At 42.3% G+C, this 16,185-nt stretch overlaps 1 protein-coding gene across 1 annotated transcript in view; it reads right to left on the bottom strand.

The window, feature by feature from the left end:
* Positions 1 to 15,310, bottom strand: part of TNIP3 (TNFAIP3 interacting protein 3) — a 42,266-nt gene extending 26,956 nt beyond the window's left edge. The window contains 2 exon segments of the mRNA XM_009082223.1: positions 3,164 to 3,296; positions 15,291 to 15,310. Coding sequence (XP_009080471.1) covers positions 3,164 to 3,296; positions 15,291 to 15,310 — 153 coding nt within the window.
* Between the last annotated feature and the right edge of the window lie 875 nt (positions 15,311 to 16,185).

Genomic DNA, 16,185 nt, shown 5'->3' with positions numbered 1-16,185 from the left:
AAATTAAGATAATGAAACCCATTTGTCACTTCTCAAAATTCTGTCTGTGCAGTATCTGCAGTGAAACCAAGAACCATTAAAAGAACTGATGCAAGTAACTGCGACCCTTTCCTTGATGATGACAAAATGGTAAAGTCATCTTTTTCTTTGTTTTTTCCTAGCTGACCATATACCTGCTGTGACATTTGTTGGGGATTTTTTTCCTGCACTTTTTATTTTTTATTTATTGTACTGTTCAGCTGCAGAATTGTAGATGCTACATTTACTCTGAGATTACTTGGGTTGAAATTTGGTGGCTTCTGCAGAACCTTCTGTTCACTTACATTTTGGTTGAGCTTTGGTTCTGACTTTATTCCTGAAGCTGATGTTATGCCAGCAGTGCTTGCTACAATATCCACTGCAACCCTTTTCCAATCTTGGTGCACATGGTGAAATGGTAAAAAATTGAGAGATTTCAGTTGAAGAATGAAATCAACTCTTAAACCAGAAGAAGAATCAACCTCTTCCTGTCTCAGCCTGGTCCATGTGCTTCACCACAGAAGTGTGCTAGAAAAGGATTTTCCCTTCTGTATATCAGCCTCAGCCTTTTGTGCTGTGCAGTTAAGTACTTGCTCTGAGAAAAAAAAAATGTGCAGATGCAAATGTGTGCCTTAATATGTGGGAACCAGATAAAATTAGAGCAAGATGTGGTTTCAGAGTCAGTAAAACACAGCACAGGCTTCTGCTTCAGTGTCCTTTATCCACTTCTTTCCATCAGTGCCAACGAGGCTAACCATGAGGACATGGCTACTCAGGTACCTAATATTTGCCAACTCAGGCCTGATGATGAAAATCCCAGTTTGATGGAACAATAATTGGAGGATGATCTGTAACTGTAGCAAACAGGCTGCTTTGTGTTGTACAACACAGTTGTTGCAAGTACAGATAGCCCTTAAATGAGTGGGGGAATAGATAAGTAAACATGAATTGGAAATCATCAGTTGTTCTCAGCACTAAAAGATTTCAACGTATGTTTCTCTTGGTCAATGGCTGTAGTAAGAGTTAACACATTTCATTGAACTGAGAAGAGCTTAAATCAGTGTAAAATAATGCTGCCACCCTGTGACCTGCCGGTAAGGACATTTCCTTGCCATGGCCTCCCTCTTTCCCCTCTCCCCAGAGCAGGGAAAACTGCATCATGACAAGCTTCATTTAAAGTACTACAGATAAATGTATCATAGGCTGAAGGATGTGCTGAGAAAGGTAAAACGCAGGTTTGCAGAATGAACTCATTCTCAAATATCTGCATTAAAAAACACACTGATATCATACATTTTTTATGGAAAAAGTCCTGGTGAAAAAGGGAATTTGTTTACAGACATTTTCAGATAACACTTGAGAATGATTTAAGCTCAGATGGAAATGCCATTTTGCCCAGTGCAATTTGTACTCTTCACTCCAGAAAAAAAGTTACAGAATGAAAATGAGTTGCTGACTCTGCCAAGTAACTTCTTGGTGAATGACCAACACCATAGGGAAGGGTAACATTTTCTTTCCATTATTAGCTTTTTCCTAACTCCTAAATATTTAATTTTCCCCTAATTTTAAGTCTAAATCAGCATCTAATTTCACAAACTGATATTTTCTGGTAACCTTCACAATTGAAAGTCTACTAGGTGTTAAAAATATGACCTCCTTTTCCAAAACCGAGACATGTACTCCTAGCATTCTATACTGAGGGTGTTGAAGCTCATCACAACTGTCAAGCTGTCACTCACTTAAGCCCAGCTCAGTAACCAGCCAAGTGAAAAGCTGTTTGGCTTAAAGTTAAAATCAAAAATACCCAGCATGTTTCTAGTGCAGAAATATCATAAACCTTCTTCCTTTAAGCCATGGAAACCACAGACACATACCTTTCACAGGCAAAGCAGTGCTATAAATGCAAAGTGCCCAAAAGCATGAGAGGTTAAATACTGCCGTGGTATAGTGTGAGGCACTGAAAGAGCCCACAGGGAGAGCTGAGGTAAGCACATCCCTCAAATCCATTCCTACATCGCCTGCTGCTGGAGGGAGCCTAACGTGGGAACCAGGGGTTTCCACAGATCATCCGTGGCTTGTAATTTCAAAGCTCAGTGCTACCTGAGCCTGCGCTGATTTCTGTTTCACCACGATCTTTCCTCCCCCGTGGTGGGAATCCCCATCCCTGCCTGTGGCTTCTCCCTCGCTGTTTCTAATCCCACTGGTCTGACCACTGGGTGTCTCCTTAGGCTCAGCTCAACTTCTTGCCCCAAGGTCATGAGTCATTTAGGAGATGGCGGTTTACATGTGAAAGGAGCTATGTGTAATTTTGGATCTCACAGAAGAGTCATCTCCCTTTTACCTGCTCACCAATTTCCTGCACGGTGCCTCAGGGCACAGCCTTCAGAGCTTTCCTCCTTGCCCCTGTGCCGTGGTGGAGTCACATAGGCAGGTCAGTGTGTCATCCCTTGCAGGTGGGTGGCACTCATGGCTTAATCTCTGCTCTGCACCTCTCCCTCCTCCTGCTCCCAGTTTGCAGGAAACAGGGAAATTCGTTTTATACTCCTACCACACTCACTATTTCAGGGGAGAGGAGTGAAACTGAGAGGGAAACCTAGAACAAGTTTCTGTCAAGCTTGTTAACCACTGCTTCAGTGCAAGCAAAGACAACTGACTTAGCAGGTGGCTTACAATTTTCTGCCTGAAATACCACAGAAGTGTGGGTTTGAATCATCATCATCTTCCTTCTGTCTTCCTACTAATCTAAAAGCCTTGCTGACACTCCTGAAGGTCTTTGTCCCCCACACCTCTGCTCATTCTCAGTTAAATCAGAACTACCAAGAGCAACAACCTAAAGAAATGACAGTGGTTTGGGGTTATATAGTTTTGAGGGCTCTGTGTTATCCAAAAGGCACAGCTGAATACAAAGGGTAGCACTTTGGATAATCAGTGGGTTTAGCTGACCTTTTAAAGCACTATATAACATACTTGCTCAGTCAATTTTCCTCATAACAGAAAGTAGTTGTATCAGGAAAAAAAAAGTGTAGCAAGTTCATTGCATCATTTCAGAAATCCAAAAGTTTCGCGCATAATCAAGTCACCCAGGGAACATCCCCTGAATGCTCTTTCCTGGCAGACAAACATTGCAAAAGCACACTGCGTTTACCTTAGGGGAACATGGAGTTCTCTGAGGGTTTGAACTCTCTTGGGCAACAGGCTTGGGGTCCTCACATGACTGAGAAGTGTTATTCTTTCCTATCAGGTTCCTTATTTCAACATCAAGCTCTTTACTTTCACACCTGCTTGGAAAGAAAAGGTAATGTTAAACTTGACACCAAAACTTGAAGCAAAGAGAAGGTGAATTTGTTAGCTCTCTGTGAGAATGCAGACAGCAGAGCTGGTCCTGCACCAAGCTCCTGTTCCTTTCCTTCCTGCTACGCAAGCAGAAAGCAGTGTCACGCAGGCAGTCTCTGAGTGCTCGGTGGCAGAAATTCATTTAGAATGTGTACACAAGCAGTCTGTGTGAGTTTTACTACATTGCCTCTGCAAAATCCAAATGGACCCTTCGGGGATTACTTGAAGACTGCCACGTGCCTTCAACCTCACCCATTCACATGCAGTTTCAAGAATTTCCAATTCAACTCCAACAAAAAAATGCAATCAAAAGAGTGAAATTGGTTTGTAACTGCAAAACCAGATGTTCAGCTCACAAAACTTTTGATGGCACATTTTGTTTTCTGTACCACTCTGTAATAGATATCAGACATGCATTTTAAACTGTTTTTTCCTTAAAGGTTCCTTTTTAAAATATTCATATCTTGTAAAAATTGGTCTGTTGTAAGCATTTAAAATTATATTGGTTTAGTGGGGAAATTGTTTTCTTTCAGTTTCTCTTCTAAGGACATACAAGACTTAGGTCCACGTTAGGGCTTGCTCCAAATTCACAGAACTGACAAGCAACGAAGGCTGATTCACTTGATCACTGCAGTGGTGGAATGTGACTTTCAGAGGATGAACTGAGGCACAATTAAAATGAACTCCTAAATGTCCTAAGTCAACCCAAGTTATCAAGAAATATTCATCTCTTTTGCAAGCTCAGCCCTTCATTTCCTAATCAGCTTAAACCAACTCCAAATATAAGTGATGCATGACCTGAAAGCAAACTACAAGGCTCAAAATTATCACCAACCTGTTACAGCAAGATGACTGCTTCCTTTAGGCAGAAAATGCTAAATTCCTCATTTGAACTACCAGAAAACCTGAGAGCAGTAAGAATTTACCAGTTACACTTCTTACAGTTTAGACAGGCAGTCCACAGGGATTTTGCTGCGAGTTCTGAGGGAACTCCTGAGGCGAAATTGATAAAATTATTCACAAAACAAACCTATCTATCCTAATCACCAGAGCAAGTGTGATGAATTTTACGCTGACAGCAGAGAATGATTCATTTTATTCTCAGTATTTAAAATACAGAGACTACAACAGAAATGTATTTTCATTCAGCATGGATGTAAATCCATGTAGAGGTGCTACAATACCAACAGTAGCAAATAAGGACTAGTAAAAGGACTAGCGGGTTTTATTTGTCACCTAGTATTGGGAAAGCTGGAATTTCATGGCCATAACTCCCTTTCAAAGCCCTGAGGATTAAGACAAAGACCTTGATGCACATTTCCATGAGCTCCATGGCAGCACATCAGGCTGCAGCTGCTCTGGGGGCTCGTGGCATTTCTCAAAGCCACAGCTGCGCGTGGGTGGCAGGTGAGCCCCAGCAGTGCGGGCACCGCGTGGCAGCTTGTGAAGAAAACTACAGAGGGAAAACAACAAACCTTGCAAAAAAAAATCCAGCCCTTTTCTATCTTGCTAAATATTGCAAAATCCTGGATAAACCACAAGTGGCACTTTTTTAAAGCAATTCTGTGCTGAGGTTCCCAGGCCTTAGGCAGCAGTGAGACCAAGCACTCTGCACTCTCAAGGTCACTTCACTGGAAAACAGCATCTTGAACTCATGCCTGACCCAGTTAGAGTAATAGAATTGTAACAGAATTGGATGTACACCATGCAGAGCCCTCGATGCTCTTGAGGCTGCTCAGAAGAACTGAAAAGCCACAGCACGGAAGCAGTCACTCCACTGAAATCCACCATCCCCAACTGCCAGCACAACCCACTCACTCAGCCTGGTCAAAGCAGCCAGTGGTTCTTAAACTCTTCGAAGCAGCTTAGCCTAAGAACAGCCACTCAAAATACAGGAGCAATGTCTAGGTGCTGTCCTGAGAACAGCAAGAGATGGGCAGCAATCTGGCAGGAGTGCAGCAGCAAGTATTTAGGTTGGCTGCATTCACCTCTGCTGCTAGGCTCAGCCACAGCGAGCAGAGATGGGTGACCACAAGCTCCTGAGATCAGAGAGTGAATCAAGTGAGAAATACCTCATAGAGGTGGTGGGTTGGCTTTAAATATTTCTGTTTAGCCAGGAGATGTTCAATCCTCTGCTCTGCTCCCCACAGTTTGTCTGATGTTGTGGCTGTAAATGACATTCACCTCTGGTCACTCCTACCCTGTCTCTCTGCATTCTCCTTTCTGCACTTAGGAGTGCGTGGGCAAGAGCAGGACCCAGCTGTGCCTGGGTGACAGAAAGGGGACTACAAAAGACTAAAATCCCTATAAAATGATTGCTAGACTGTAATATACATGTGTTTCAGGATCTGCACAAAAATCAGGAAGCTACTTCATCGCCCAAATTTTTTGGTGCATTTGGCTTTCCTTCAGTTTTTAAACTGAGAAACTGCTATTCATTTATCTGCATTTTAATACTAGCCACTTTGATAATTGCAAGGATACATTTATTGGGAGGTAAAACATTAATCATACCTGGTGCATAGATCCATTTTTTGATCCATTTTCAGAGCACACAGAATCTCTGAGTGCCTGAATACACCTTCAGGCACTCATGCCTAGGAGCTACCTCAGAGCAAGACAGCTCTTGCTGATTAAGAGTTTCCCCCTCTAGAGGGCACACAGCATTTAGGTTCTGCAGAAACCAGGATTTTCACAACTACTTTTGGTTTTGTGAAGTTCACAGTGACACAAATGTAGCATTAAAACCTCCTCTGTTCTGTGCTATTACCAGCGTTTTCTAAAATTAGGTATTTCCGAGTTTAATAATTAAATTATACAAATAGATAATGTGTTAGGGGGGGAAAAAAAGCCCAAACAGAAAATGAAATACATTCAAATTTGGGAGATAGGGTTTTTTTTTGTTTTGTAAAATCAACCATCAGAGAATATCAAAAGCATTTCCATGTGGTTATATGGGACAAAGTATATCCTTTCTATGTGCTAAAGCTTCCAAAAGGATATGGAGACATAAAATCTACACAACTCTTCCTACTTACATAGCATGCTGTGATTAATGCATGAGTCAATAGAAGATTAGAGTATTAACTCCTTTTTGTAATCTTTCAGTTAGTTGCTAAATTTCCTTTTTTTTTGGGGGGGGGGGAAATTAAGACATATTACATGGAAGCAAAACCTCAGGTATATTGAAGGAGGTTGGTCTCCCAGCATAGGTTTTAGCAGCTTGCAGGAGAAGGAAAGAACCCAATCTTACTCATGATTTCCACATCATATCTGAAAAGTAGTAGTCACTATCCTTCTAGCCGTGTCCTCCAAGATTAAGAAATCAGGTCTGTTCTCTTTGGTTAGCAAGTTGCCTATCCATGCAGAACTTCACTGTGCATCCCATTACAGGTGTTTCCATTTCTCCCACATGTTCACCTAGCTGTCTTCAAAATGGTTTTCACTTTTTGCTCTGTGGTACATCTTTGGGCCACTTCAATTTCTAGCCTGTTTGTTTATAATTATTGATACTACTTATAATATTGTAATATGGTAGAATCATAGAATCAAGCAGGTTGGAAAAGACCTCCAAGATCATTGAGTCCAACCCTACCGTGGTGACTAGACCATGGCACTAAGTGCCACATCCAGTCTCAGCTTGAAAACCTCCAGGGATGGTGAATCCACCACCTCCCTGGGCAGCACATTCCAATGTCTGAGCACTCTCTCTGTAAAAAATCTCTTCCTAATATCCAACCTAAACCTCCCCTGGCAGAGCTTGAGTCTGTGCCCTCTTGTCCTGCTGCTGGTTGCCTGGGAGAAGAGACCAACCCCCACCTGACTCCAACCTCCTGTCAGGGAGTGGTAGAGGGTGATAAGGTCTCCCCTGAGCCTCCTCTTCTCCAGGCTGAACACCCCCAGCTCCCTCAGCCTCTCCTCATAGCACTTGTGCTCGAGTCCCTTCACCAGCCTCATTGCTCTTCTCTGGACCTGCTCCAGCACCTCAATGTCCCTCCTGAGCTGAGGGGCCCAGAACTGAGCACAGGGTTCAAGGTGTGGCCTCACCAGCACCGAGTCCAGGGGCAGAATCACCTCCCTGGTCCTGCTGCCTACGCTGTTCCTGATCCAGGCCAGGATGCCATTGGCCTTCTTGGCCACCTGAGCACACTGCTGGCTCATGTTCAGCTTCCTTTCTATCCATATCTGTATAATGCTGTAAATAATAATATTTCAATAACATAACAATAACTTCAATATTTATTTATAAACGGTGGCATAATTTAAAGTAATTCCCTTTTTAAGCTGGGAGCTAGAACATGGTCAGCCATGTACTTTGGGTTTGTGGCAACACAGATTGAAGCCCAAGAAATACTAAATTTATCAAACAACCAGGTACATGCTCCATAAGAGTCCTAGCTCTGCAGCTGGTACCACCCGTGAGCTCTTGGCTGTCCTGGGTTTCCACTGGAAACTGGCATTATTCCTTCCTCCTAGCAGTTACATGTCAACAATGCACATACCTACAACACTTCCCAAGGCATATAACACAATATGAATACCCAAGGCACGTAATTCTATTGGAAACATTAATTCCAAGGCTGGTGTGCCAGGGTCATTCTCTTGTCATTAGGGAAAGCACAAACACAGACCATAAACAATCATGGAAAAAGGTTTTAGGCCAGGATTTACAGCCAGACGCCAACACCACGGAGTCCTATTTTGACAGGAAATGAATTCCAGAATCTAAGGGTTAAACACATGCTTCATCCCCTTGGGTGGGCATTTGGATGTAGGGCTCTTGCTTGGCTAAGCCTAAGGAGCAGATTCATGGAAAGAAATATATTGAATTATGGAGGATGAACTGGTTCAGATAAATTTAAAAAGGTGGCAAATTTCAAGACAAACAATTTCAGTTAAGATTTCTCCTTTTCCTGATAATACACTGTAGAATATGGGAAATAATGAGGCTGAATTACAGAATAGTTAATCTAACTAGTACTAGAAATAGACAAAATAGGAATAAAATTAGGGATATAATGCTTTAAAAAGTCAGTTTATCTGTAGAACTAGCCAAGTCTTTTATGTTCTATGTGATTTTAAAGGACTTTCACCCTCTTTTAATTCCATTTTGCAGAATTCTTAGGGGTTTATGTAAATACATTAGGATTTTTATATTAAAATCTTAGCCAGTTAAGACTAAATAGCAAAGAATTTCCGGTCCATTAAGTAATGCGAATAACAAAATTTTGCCAAAAAGGCTTTTGTTACACAAAACAATTTTTGCAGCCTCATAAGCTCTTACAAGTTTAGCAAATTCTGAACTGATAGAGAATAGTTACAATGTGGTGGAGTTCCCTAAGGATCAGTGGTGCTATTCCAATACTCAACACTCAGTGAGCAGATCTCCACTCAAACTTTAGGCTTGGGAATTTGTGCCAGAACTCTTGAAACTGAGCTCCACTAGTTCTATGTTCCACCTCACAGGTACTGCTATAAAAAAACAGTTTATTGGGCATAAAGCATACTGTGCTGGTCCAAACACAAAAAGAACACCTGCCTTTGATGTTATGAGGGTATACTCAAAAAGAAAGTTTAGGGAGGAAAAAAGAGAACATATATATTTCCAACTTAATTTCTTAACCTAAGTTTCACCCCCAAAAGTGCACCCAGTATTTCAAGGGCATAGCTGGAAAACCAGCCAAGCTGCAGCTGAGACCTACCTGGCAGAACTGCACTGTCTCCAGAGTGGGATGTCCCAGATGGTGCAAAAAAAAGCACCACTGCTTGGGAGGTGTGAGATTAGATATAACCTCACTCCAGCTCCAAGAAGAGAACTCCACAAGGCAAGGTGTGTGACAGGGGTTAAAACATGTATGTGCAGAGACCATAGCAGAGAAACCACTTAAACTTTCACTCAGATCTGATGCAGCCAAAACATCTGCCTCTCACCCCATAAACGTCCCTACACTTCTGTTCCCTTTACGACAAAGAAATGGAGCTTTTAAGGCACATTTAATAGCCAGCAGCTGTTTGGCTGTCAAATGCCACATCTGGAGAAGCTGTGTGCTGTTAATGTGAACAGAAACAATTATTCTTTAATAGTTTTGCTTAATTTTAAGAATTACACAAATGACAACAAAAGAGCTGCATGTTCTTAATGGAAACACATCTGGTTTCTCTGAGAGTAAGCCAAAAGAAAAAAGGGGCCAGTGATCAAGTGAAGCTGCACCTATAATCCATCCCAACTCGGTGGAGAGAGGAGGAAAGCTACTGATATACAGGCACTTAAGTGTCTCTCAGTGTTTGACTATTCCCCCAACAAATATGTAATATGCAAGAAGACTAGATGGTTTGTATTAAATTACATTACTTATCACATGGTGCTGCTCTCATCTATGCCTAGAGGTTCCTGCCCTTTGGGACTGGGTTTCCATGCTGCTGCCTCACCTCTGTACCCTCTAGAGCTTGTGCATCAGGCAAATAAAACCATTCCCCTTTCACTTGGATCTTCTGCTTAAATATAGTACCAAGACTATAATGGAATTTGTTCCTGATGGACAGCATTTGGGCTGAGTTCAGATCTCAGGAAAGCCAATTAATTATTCTCACCAACTTTCTCATCAGGCCCTGATAGAGCCATGAGCAAGTTCCAGATGATTGTCCCTCTGGAGAAGCAGTAACTGGAGCACTGTCACCCAGACTCATCATCCAGGGCTCACGTAGCTGCATGTGGACCACTAGTGAAAAGGGAATTGAAGTTTTGCCATGAAAACCAATCAAATGGAAAGCTCAGCCAAGCAGAGCCACCACGCAGTGTGCTTTCTGAGCAGATGAATTCCCCCACTGAAATGAACATGTGCAGAAAGCTGGGGGAGGTGGCAGGAAAGTGTTGAAAGAACTGAAAACTGAGAGTTAAAAAAACAAAAAGAGGGACAAATCTCGATGTTTGCAAGTACTCACTCTTTTGCTGTGGAGATCAATATCTGGAAAAGCTTGCACTCCTTTTAGGACACTCTCCCAGCCCCAATATGAGTCCCCCTTCCATGGCCTTTCTGCACTGGCTGCTTGCCCCACAGACACAGCCTGAGGTACACGAGGCTGTTCAGAACTTCCATGAACTTGTTTCTGTGGAAAGCTGTGATTCTGAGGCAGTGCAATTGCATGGCTGACATTTTTAGCTGGTACTTCGCTATTCTTTCATCGACCAGGCATCAGCACAAACAGCCCATTTTGCCTCCTGCTTCATCCTTAGCCAGGATGTGGATGTTTCACCAATGCCTTACTGACCTGGGCTCCCAGCTGGGCTGAACCCTGGGAGGAAAATAAGTCCACGACTCATTTGGGACTGCGTCTCCCACACAGACCTGAGATATTTTCAGTGATCTGCTAACAGTGCAAACAGAATAACCAGATGTAAACCATTTGGAAGTGCAGCCAGGAAATTTAACATACAGTAGCTGAGAGAGGACAACCAGCTCTGTTAAGTCAAGCCAACTCCTTGCCTGTGGCAGCTGTTAGGCAGCCAAGCAGAAAGGCAGAGGAAGCTCACTGCATGGCTGTCTGCATCACAGGTCCAGGGCATATGGTTTCACCAGGGATGCCACCAGCACACAGCAACCTGGTGCCTCCCTCCCTTCACACAGACAAGCTGGAGGCAAACTACACTGGCAGCAGCTCACAATTTCTTGAAGAAGTAGGAAATCCTAGTCTGCAAGTGATTCCCAATCCAGTTATTTCACAATAAACTAACCTAACCTGAGACAAAATGTTTCATACAGGGAGAAAGAAGGTTAGGATATTATTTTTTAAGCTTCTCTAAACAATCTACAGTTAGCTTAAACCCATTTTTATCTCCCTCTCAAATACACACACTATACTTCATGCTGTCAGTAGAACAAATATTAGTTTGTGAAGCAGCAAGTGCCCAAGGAGGTTGTGAAATCTCCATACCTGGAGATACTTGAAACTCACCAAGGCAGGCCCTGAGCCACCTCACCTAACCAGTCCTGCTACAAGCAGAAGGTCAGTCCAGATCATCTTCAGAGGTCCCTTCCAACCTACACTATCCTCTATGGTTTTGCGCTTCTGAGTACAGAAAATTTCCACATTTCACTTGTTTAAACAGAATTGATACAGATCTCCACAGTACAGGTTAAAGCAGGAAAAAAGTATTAACCTGTGTCTCTGGAACATAAACTGACACACAGGAAACACTCAACTATAGACTTCCAGTAATGTAATGCAAATTGCCTTTTAAAAAAATAAAAGAAGTTTCTCCATGTAACATTAAGATAGTCAATACCTTTCCATCTCAACACACTGATGGGGGCACAATTCCACACGATCCTCTGCATCTTTAGTCTTCCTTTTGAGCTGCTCCCAGTGAATCTGTTAGAAGCAGAGGGGGGAAAAAAGCAGACTTTAAGGGGAAAGGAAAAGAATAACAATTTAAGAAGCAAAAGCTAAGTTACAATGACAAGAGATAATAGTGTCTTGTCTATATCTCCATTTTCTTCTGCAGAAGCCATAAATGGTTGACAAACATTGACAAGAATCTACTTCCTCCTTCCTAGCACCATCCTCTCTCTCAAGTCCATCACTGTGTCAGGGACAGTTTTACAAGGGCAGGAGCAACAACAGTCTCTGGCTGTGGTGGCAAGAATCTAGCCAAGGAGCAAAGCTATCAGCAGTCACAGGAAAGATTGGAAGTATTGTAAAAAGGGCTTTTATTATTCATCCTGAAAGAACCAATTATCTTAAATACTCTAGAGCTCAAGCATGTTCTCACATTGTCCAGAAAATTCATATGGTTCATGGAAGCATCCAGTAAAACTAGTGCTCCAAAATTAAGAGAAATTGAGTAATGTCTTGGATCTGAATCACTTGGAGAGAAAAGAAAAGGAGCCATGTGTAAGTTATTGTGCAGGAGTGTGTTGTTCAAGCACTCCACAAGCTCCTAACAAGCTTCCCTCTGGTCAGGGCCAGTTACTGCCCAGCAATGCAATTCCAAAGAGAACACAGAGAAGGAAAAAAAACAACATCCCTCCCAGAGAAAAGGACACACATCAGGATAACAGCAAGGAGTCCACATTTAGATAATCCCTGAAAACTGGAGTTTTTTGGATTAGAACTCCAAACATGAAAAAAGCAAGCTTTTTTAATTTCTCCATCACAAGTGGGAGAACAGATAGTACAAAGAGTGAGCCAATACCACCTCATCCAGAGGAGTCATTCTGCTCCTACGCTGCAGGCTGGTGACAGCGCTGAGTATGTTCCTTCAGGCTGTGTGGGACACCCCGGGTTCATCAGAAAAGGGGCCGAGAAGCCTTATCCTTCCCTTGAGACCCAAATGACAAACAGTATCATTATGCTAGCTGCTAGAATTAGAGAACTGACAGATTTCCTGAGGTCCATCTTCAGTACAGCAATGTGATCACTGAAATAAACTGGGGAACCATCAAGAGTTAACCTGTTATTTATAAGCAAATAAGTTTTCAATTACAAGTCACTCTATTGGAAACATCAACTTAATGCAAGCTCAGAGCTGAACATTTTATAGAAACCATGCTGCTTCATCTCTATGCAGGGCAGAAATTCAAAAGTAAAGGTTGCCAGGAGAAGATCTGAGGTGTTTGGCATCTCTCCCCCCTCTTAATTAGAGTTCCTGCAGGCATTTCACACATTCTAAATGCATCTGGTAATCACTAATTACGAGGATCCTATTAAGGGGGAAAAAAAAGTCAATTCAGTTTCATGTGAAACTTGATTCCAGCTTGTCTTGAGTTTTATGAGTGTCTGTTTAATCATAACAAAATCACAACGAAGTATGGAAAGCCGTATCCGATTGATATCACTGGGAGCTGCAGACACTGGGGACTAATGAGGACTGAGCCCTGTTTTGGAGTGCCTAAACTTGGCTTTCAGGTGTCTAACTTAAAAATGTAAAATTTGAAAAGTGTTGACCTAGAATGAACATTTTCTATCACAACTGAAACAACAGTAAAATAAAATGACTAAAGGAAATCTGACCATAATTTTCCGAATTAAAAAAAAACCACCAAAACACCACAAAATTCAGACTGCTACTCCAGCTCTAATCCATCCCACTGAGCTTTGACATTTCAGCAGCCTCAGATGAATTTGACAACTTGGGCACAGCATTGCAGCCCATGTGTTGAAACCCAGGCCATATTCAAGGGGTGCAGGTTAGATGTCACTGGAAAGTGACACCCATGTTGGCAAGAGTTGTGTAAGAAGCAAAACTGAAAAGAAAAAAGCAGTGAAGAACACAGAAAAGGTATTTATTTATCAGACATGTCAGTTCCAGGTTCTGCAGTGACAGAGTGGACAGCCAGATTCAGGGACGTGCAGGGAATGGCTGTCCCTCCCAGCTGGGGAGCCCCCTGGGACTGCACAGTGGGGGCTCTGGGTTCTCCATGGCTGGAGAAATGCACAGAAAGGAGCTGCTGAAGCCCACAAGTCCCAAGTCACTGTGTGGCCCAGCTGCACACCCAGCCAGCACAAACAAGCATATCTCCAGAAGTCCTGCTGCTAACATCTGCTGGGGTGGGGGATGTTGTACACGTCTCCTGACTCTTAGTCATATGCAGATTTTGCAGCGTGTCCCTCAGCGCTGGGCACCTCCATTTAATGCCTGTCTATACAAGCCAGCCCAGACATCCAACCATTTTGTTACCACAGCATGGCAGTACATCCACCCTCTTCTATCCAGATATGGGAAACAGCAGTAAAAGTTCCCTGCAGTGACAGCTGGCATGACCCATCCAGGAGCATGGTCAGGTTTGTGCCAGCTAAGCAGCATTGCCACCTGCTTTGATTTGCCTCCACTGTTTCCTGAACTCTTGATGCAGAATAATGGCTTTGCCTTTCACTTCTCGTGGGGTTTTCTTTTGGTAAAACTTGTCAGTCCTGAAAGGCTTTTCTTACAAAATTTACTGCAATGAGTTTGACCTGTGCTGGCAGCACAAGTTGTGCTAAAGCTAAATCTCCACTTATGAATCTGAATGAAAGAGATGCAACTCAGTTATTGTGCCATATGCAAGTGTTTGTTGTTAGAACAACCATAAGTTTTTACAACTATAATATGCAGTGTAATGCTGTAGGTTTTTATTAGATCAGGCAGATTGAAGCCAAGACGGATAAACTTCAGCTACTTCAAAGAATTAAGGCTCTGTAAAAGAGGAGGTTATAATGGTCATATAATGGATTGCTCAGAATTACATAAATTTTCTGCTTTCTGTCAAGGCTTTTAAGAGCAGGAACACCCTGAAGTAAAACAGAATCAGCCCTGCTCACAGATTTATGGGGTTTTGCAAATAATTGGAAATGTTGGGTAAAAAGCATGCAAAATTTCCCCAGCGCTTACCCACCACATTTATCAGGGCTCTAAGCTCTGAGCACTTCCTAGATACACCCAAATAGGCCAAAAAGCACTTTTTGGTTGGAGTGTTAATTTGCATTAAAGCCAAGCAAGTTTTCCACATACAAAAACTACATTTGGCAACAAAAAAATACAACGGCCGAGAATGACATTGTAGAAATGATCACAGCCAGCCAGGCACTCACTGAACTGGTGTTCCAAAAGGTTATCCAAAATGCATTTCACAAACATCTGTATCATAAATGTCAAATCCTGCAATGCTCCAAATCAGTATTTTGTGGGAATGCGATGCAAAATGAATGCCAGAAATGAGCTAACCTAAAACATGCTGAAAGGGACAGGAGATTTTTGGTTTGGTTTGATTTCCCTGCCTAAATCAACTCAATTGTTCAATTTTACAGACCAGCACCATAACCAGACATGTTGTCCCAGTGGAGGGAACAGAAAACAGATAGTATGCCAAATAAATGGAAGCACATGCCATGAATAAGTTACCTTTTCTGTGACCCCCAGCTTTGCATTGTGAAAGATCCATGTCCTGTCACAGGCTACTTACCTAACCGAAGTATTACCCATATTGCAAAATAGCTCCAAAACAAAGTGGAACATATATCATCATCAATGCTGTTGATAAACAAGCAGCAGGTTACACACTATCTGTGTGTGGCTGTTGTGTAGGAGGAGTGGGAGGGACAAATGCATTATTACTGTAAATGTGATCAAAATGGAAGAACAACCAAAGAAATAAAAAAAGCATTTGATGAAAGAAAGCTATAGCAACACTCGCTAAAGCTGATACAAAACAGGAATAAAGCCTTTGAGACTACTGTCCTCTGAAGAAATCAAGCATATAACCCTGCTGTGATCTCCTCCTTCCTAGATATTCCCAGGTTTGGCTCTCATAGCAGCACCAGTGTGCAGTGCAGCTAGCCTTGAACCAGCCACTGCATTGCATCTTTTGCAGCTTCAGTCATGTAAATGTTGCCAACAAAAAGCTGCAAACACAGCAAGATTTGCCAGTTCTCTCCTCCCCCATTATTTCCTGATAAAGCGCTGAAACTTTGATATCAGGCAGTTTTTAACCAAAATTTCAAATCTGAAGCTTGGTTTTTGCCAAAACATAAAGAGCAGTTAAGTTCCTCAGTTCTGCCCTGCCTAATGTGGTTCAGATAAAATGAAACTGGTACCTGCCCTGTGCGATGAGGGAAGATTTAACACCCAATACTTAAAACTGATCTCACCATTAGGTAAAAATGTTCTTGGCTAGGCTAACAGTAGCTTCAGAGCATCAATCACCCCAAAGAACTTAATTCACAGATGCCCTCCTACGAAGCTGTAACACCCACAGCTTGATAAACAGCCTATTTACATTTCTTGAGATCAGCTCAAACCATGCAGCAAATGAACTAAATTTCACCCCAAACCAACAGAAACTCCTTGGACTGAGGAAT

The sequence above is a fragment of the Acanthisitta chloris genome, unplaced genomic scaffold, assembly GCF_000695815.1.
Source record: "Acanthisitta chloris isolate BGI_N310 unplaced genomic scaffold, ASM69581v1 scaffold31699, whole genome shotgun sequence".
Taxonomy (NCBI): Eukaryota; Metazoa; Chordata; class Aves; order Passeriformes; family Acanthisittidae; genus Acanthisitta; species Acanthisitta chloris.
This window is presented reverse-complemented; position numbering and strand designations above follow the sequence as displayed.